Source organism: Vidua chalybeata, chromosome 26, assembly GCF_026979565.1.
Source record: "Vidua chalybeata isolate OUT-0048 chromosome 26, bVidCha1 merged haplotype, whole genome shotgun sequence".
Taxonomy (NCBI): Eukaryota; Metazoa; Chordata; class Aves; order Passeriformes; family Viduidae; genus Vidua; species Vidua chalybeata.
This window is the reverse complement of record NC_071555.1, coordinates 4,107,357-4,113,356: the sequence shown is the minus strand read 5'-3', so window position 1 is coordinate 4,113,356 and position 6,000 is coordinate 4,107,357. Positions and strand designations below refer to the sequence as shown.

The following is a 6,000-nucleotide window of genomic DNA, read 5'->3' as shown; positions in this document are numbered from 1 at the left end:
GGAGGAGAAAGAGGCTTCCAACTCACCTGGTTCGCAAGGAGAAGGAGGTGACAGAAGTGGTTGAGAGAGCCACCAGTTAGGCTGCCTTTTATCCTGGCCCCACAGTGCCTCAGGGCCCACACTTGTGCTGTGCAAGTGACGATATTCCTGCATGATCCCAAATGAACGGAAACATCTCTGGGAATGGTATGGCATGAGTTGGTTTTTCCTTCTACAATGACTTTGCATTTCCTGGCTCACATCATTCCCATTCCCTCATGGACACTTCTTCTGAATGCTGGTATGTGAGATCCCATGTTTCCTGGGGCCAAGGATGTGTCAGTGCGAGTAAGAGACGTGAAATAAGTGGATAAAGCATCACAAGGAGCCCGGTGATTCCAGCCTGAGGCATTCTTTTGGATATTTTCTGTTCCTGCTGGCTGCAAGGGCCTCCTCTGCTCTCAGCCCTCCAGTCTTTTGCTCACCACCTAATGGCTCCTCTATGTGATTTGTCCTTTTAATGAAACCTCTTGGTCTTCCCCCTTGGCCTTCACAGTGCAGGAGACTCCTGTAGCACTGCTGCCTCCGTGTCTGTGCTGCTTGGGGTTCCCAGAATCTGCTCTGACTGGGAGCTTCCCAGCACCTCCTCAGTCACATCCCTTCCTAAGGCCTCTGCCCCGTGTGCTGCCCCGCAATAATGTGCGTGGCAGCGTGGCTGTGCCCCAGTGTGTGCGAGTGTCTGCACATGCCTGTGCTTGTGCCCTGCTGGGAACAGCCCCTGAGAGCCTCTGGCCTGCACGGGGATGGTCGTGCACAGGGCAGGGCAATTGTGTGCAACCCCCCTGCCCGTGTGCCTGTGCCCGTCTGCTGGGCTCCGTGCCTCTGGGGTCATCTCTGAGCACACCTGGGCAGGCTGGCAGTGTGGCAGTGCCCCTGTGTGTGTGTCCACAGCTGGGCCTGAGCTGAGCTCTCAGCCCAGCCCTTGCAAGCCCCGTAGGGCCTTCCCTGCCCAGCAGTGCCAGCCACTCCCACACACTCAGCCTCCCGTTCCTTCTCTGCAGGAACCTGGAGAGGGCCACGGCACCCACATCTCACAAGGACAATCCCAAAGCCAGGCCATCCCTTTGATGCCACCTCCAGGCAGCCTTGGGGCCCCCAGCTGTTTCCCAGTGTCCTTGTTCCTGCCTCATGGGGAGGCTTGGATGTGACAGGGTTCTGGTGGCTCTGTGGGGACGGGGCGGTCCAGTGGCCACAGTGGCCTTTGGCCTGAACCACTAGGTATAGAAATTGATGCTGTTAAAGAGAGTGAAGCACCTGGAGAAAGTGTTTGACCCTTTCTGGGCGGTGGTGGCCAGAAGATGGAAGAGTTGCTCATCTGTGACACTGAGAATGGAAAACAGTGGGAGCTTCCAGGAAGGTGGGAGGATGGTTTTGGTTCTGTCCTCAATCTTAGTGTAGCCTACAGTTTTATGTAAAATAGGCTTCAGGATCATGAGAGAAATGTAGGAAACTTAAATGGCAAAGCAGTTGGAATATGTGGACATAGGTGTTTCATTTGGAAATTCAAATGTGAACGGTAAAAATGCGTTTCTCCTTGGCATACCTCCAATCCTGCTTGTTCAGGTCCATCATCTGGCATGACTACTGTATTCATGCTGTGCCAGGTACTCTGAGTAACTTTCTTGCTTTGTTGCTGCAGCAGTATTTCCTTGGGGAAACTAAGTGGAGTGAAATCAAGGCACACGCAGAAATACACACTCTGATCCACTCCATTTATGTATTGTTGCGCTGAGAGCGATGTCCAAAGACAACAATATCATAGACAGAGCAGGTCAAGTAATGTTGGACATTGCTTCCTACTTCATGCCCAGAGCCTCAGGGGCCACGATGGGGGTGCTGGAGTTGGATTTGGGAAACTGGGCTTCCCTGGCAGCACAGAGCACCTCTCCTCCAGTGGCTACTGAAGAGCCTGGCTACAGTTCCACGTGGAGTGTGAAATGTTCACTGCACAGGGTGGGCAAGTGGGGCCATTCCCACACCCTTCTTTTGTTTCTTCAGAAAGGCATTGTTTTGTCTAAAGATGCATCTTTGTGCCAGTCTGAGCAGTGAGCCAGGACTATGTGAGGAATGTGTCAAATCCCAATCCAGCAGCCACTGCAACCCCTCTGCATGTGTCAGAGAAGACCAAGGTGCTGGAGAACCTGTGCTATGAGTGATGATGCGGAGCCTTTTCTCTCTAGAAAGTAAAAGGTTTTGGAGAACGCCATCCAGTTTTCCAGCAGTTCAAGGATTCCAACAAAAAGGATGGGGCCGCTTTCATTCCAAGGATTCCCATGGGAAGTGAGGGTCATTTCCCAGGAGTGCACTTGTTCAAGAACACAATGCTCCATGGTACCTCCCCAACAGGGGAAGAATGCCTGTGAGCAAGACTTCACCACTGTGGCCTTGTCTCTACTGCAGTGGACATTCCTGCCAGGAATCTTTTCTGCTGCAGGCTCCTCATGGGGTCACAGCTTCTTTCATGGTAGATTCACCTGCAAAGGGCCCCAGAGGTTACGTGGGGCCGTGTGTGGAGACAGACATATGACACCACACACTGAGAGTCATCAGCAAAGAGCAGCGGTTTATTAGGGAAGGCTCTTCATGTAGGGGGGTTGAAACTCCAGGTTAAAACAGCTGACTGGTTGAGATCACTCTCTGCGCAGATGTCTGGCTGGTGATGTGCCTGCATCTAAGCTTGAACAGGGTTGGCTGAGGGTCCCCTGTATAGGTTTGAATCCAACCCATCATACGGTGACACCACAGAACAGCTGACCCCAATCAGCCCATCTGTGTGGGTGCTGCCAACCCCAACCTATGAAACCCCGCAGTCCTGTGTGTCTGGACAGCAGCTGGGCAGAACAGTAAATGTGGGGGAGGTGTCAGAAAAGAGGAGGCTGTGGGCTGTCCCCAAGCATTGCTGATTCCCACGCACCCCTTTCACCCCCCATTTCTGTCAAGTTGGAGAACCATCTTCCCCCCCTGGTAGTTGTAGTGGCGTACTGAGGGATGTGTTTGTGAGCTTCAAGGGAAAAGGCATAAAGTAAAATCCACTGCAGGGAGTTCCAAGCTCTGCTTCCTCCACCTTTTGCCCTGAGCACACTGGAAAAGTTGATACAGATGGAGAGAGAATCAGAGGCCAAGGCTAGGATGCAAAACAACTTTATTGACTCTACGCAAGAAAAAGGAGGTGGTTCCCAGAGAGCACCAGGAGCAGCCACTGAGGTGCATTTGGGGTGTCCCTCTGCCTGCCCTCCAGACAGAAAGAAGGAGGAAGGCCTAGAGGTCCCACTAGGCGGGCACTGAGTGCTGGTGACAGGAAAGGAATGGAAGAGAAAAAAGAGAAGACAAGAAGGAAACAAAAGTCATAAGTCCTACATTTAATGTCCCAAAATTCTGTCTTCATTCCAGCTCCACATGCTGAGGGCTTGGAGGTTCTTGCCTGAGGATGTTGCCAGCAGCTTTAGCAGGGACGACAACATCTGCTGCCACCATAGCAGTTGGTGATGCAGGAGATGTCAAAGCCCCCAGAGCTGATGGGCACTCCGCCACAGCTGAGGATGTTGCCAACAGCAGCAGAGGTAGAAGATCCCACGGCGGTGTTCTGTGGGGAGGAGCTGAGGATGGGGCCGGGCAGGGTCACCAGCACAGCAGGCGGCTCAATGACAACGTGGGAGCTCTGGCACTGCCTGACACAGCACTCATTGCAGCTGCTGGCCAGCGGGCAGGGGCCGCAGGGCTGGCAGCAAGGGTCGCAGGGTTTGCAGCAGGACATGGCTCGGGGTCACAGGTGCACCTGGCACAGAGGGCAGGGAGAAGCACAAAGTGGGGACACATGAGAAGCAGCACTGCATCCAAACGCCCTGCAGCCCAGGCACCTTCTGGCCCACACTGCAGTGCCCAGCTCAAAGCCCAGGAGCCACCTCAGCCAAGTCCCAGCCTCTCTCTGCCTGCACAAGACCTTCTCTCCCCTGCCCTCTCCCAGCAGAAGCAGCTCCCAGCCCTGGGCTATGACAGCCCCTCTCAGCTGAGACCTCCAGCCAGGCAAGAGCTGCTCTTGAAGCAGCAGCAGGAGGAGGAAGAGAAGAGGCTTCCCACTCACCTGGTTCCTGAGGAGTAGGAGGTGAGAGAAGAGGATGAGAGAGCAGAGACTTGGGCTGCCTTTTATAGCAGTCCTGGCCTGCCTCAGGCCCAGAGGCACCTTAGTGGAAGTCATAATTTTCTGAGCAGCTCATGTCAAATGTGCACCATCCCAGCTAATGGTAGGGGCTGTGTCCTGGTTTCCTGCACTTCTGCCTTTTCATTTCCTGGCTTTTGCCCTGTGCGTTCCTATCTGAGGACTTCTGTTAGGGCTGGGATGAGAGGCTCAAGAATTTCCGGGATATAAACTCATCAGCACAGACTGACTGCTCGGATCATGGTCTGGTGGCATTCCATGAGGTCACATTATGTATCTCAATTCCTCCCTACTGGGTCAGCCTTCTGTCAAGTCTATGCACACACATTCTCCACCACATTCTTGCTCTTCCACTGTGCTGTGTTTTGCTTCTCTACAGGAGCCACAGCAAGAATGCTTCTCCCACAAAAGTGCTGCCCTACCTCCATAGGGTCTCTTCTCCAGCCACATGCTGGTCTTTCTCACCATATATTCTTTACTGACAATCCTTGCTTATTATTACCATCTCTGCTGCGTTGACCTTGGCTGGATGGCCAGTGCTCTACGGCCACACTAGCACTCCAACTTCTGAAGTGGACAGGGAGTTAAAACCGAGGTGCAAAAAAAATTTGAAGTGTGAGGTAAGGCGGTTGGCGACAGTAACACTTCCATAATACTTTCCTCTTGACATTTTGCTTCACACTGTGATGGATCCTGTCCCTTGTGTAATAGCTGAATGATTTGGAAGCTGGGGAAGAAGGCTGAAGGAATGGGCTCTGTGTCATTGAAGAGTGATTTGGAATGATTTGGAAGCTGAATGATTTGGAAGCTGGGGAAGAAGGCTGAAGGAATGGGCTCTGTGTCATTGAAGAGTCCCACCATGGCTGACTGAACCAGCTCCAGCTGTGTCCAAAAGGGACTCAGCGCTGCTGAGCCCAACACAGAGTACATCTGTCACACTGCTGATGCCTCTGTGGAAGCACATTTCATTAGGAATGGTTTCGTTTGGGAGGAAAGGGTTAAACTCAGAAGAATTAGGAGGATGATTGTAGGCTCAAGTGACCTTGCAGCTGAGAATGCCACAGCCTGGAGAGTATCAGTGTGGGAAACAGCAAAAGCATGCCCACTACTGCTTTAACCTGTGTTTTGAGAAGTAGAATCTCTGTGTAGAGACAATGCCAGTGTTGGGAGAGACTTGGAGGCCCTCTCACAGATGTGCTTGAGTTCCCTGTTTTGGGAGAGGTAAGATCAAAGCTCAGAGATCACAAAAAGCCCAGGGAGATCACAGCACTGGTGTAAAGAGGAGCCCTGCTAGCAAGGACTGAGCCAAAGGGGAAAAATATTCCCATTTGTGCATCTCCACCTAAGCGTTCCTTTGGTCTTTTCTGTGGAGAGAGGCAAGGAAATAAGTTTGCTCTTTGCCTTTCTACCATGGTTTTGTGGTTGTTCCATCTACCTGACAGTGTCAACTCCAAATCTTGAGATGGAAGGGAACCTAAACAACATTTTCTTTCATTTGCAACACTCCACCCACCCCACAAAATATGGACAAGGATGGCACCCACAAACTCAAGTGGCTCAAAGTCCTCAGCAACCTTGCCTTAACATTTCCAGGAATGAGAAGAAATTTCTCTGTGCAACTTGCTCCAGTGCCGCATCACCCTCAATGTCAGGGTATCCGTGTCAGCTCCAATGAAAAGGGCACAAGAAAACCCATAGCAGTGAGTCCTGCTCTCTGCTTTTCCCACTTTCTCCTGAGGTGACTGGATGAGTCCTCAGAGATAAAGGAGAAAAAATAGGCCCAAGGGTGGACGCAAAAAGAAATT

At 52.1% G+C, this 6,000-nt stretch overlaps 1 protein-coding gene across 1 annotated transcript; it reads right to left on the bottom strand.

The window, feature by feature from the left end:
* Positions 1-3,244: 3,244 nt before the first annotated feature.
* Positions 3,245-3,897, bottom strand: LOC128800326 (feather keratin Cos2-2-like). Its single transcript, XM_053965439.1, has one exon. It carries the CDS (start codon positions 3,791-3,793, stop codon positions 3,482-3,484), a length of 312 nt encoding a protein of 103 aa, XP_053821414.1. The 5' UTR covers positions 3,794-3,897; the 3' UTR covers positions 3,245-3,481.
* Between the last annotated feature and the right edge of the window lie 2,103 nt (positions 3,898-6,000).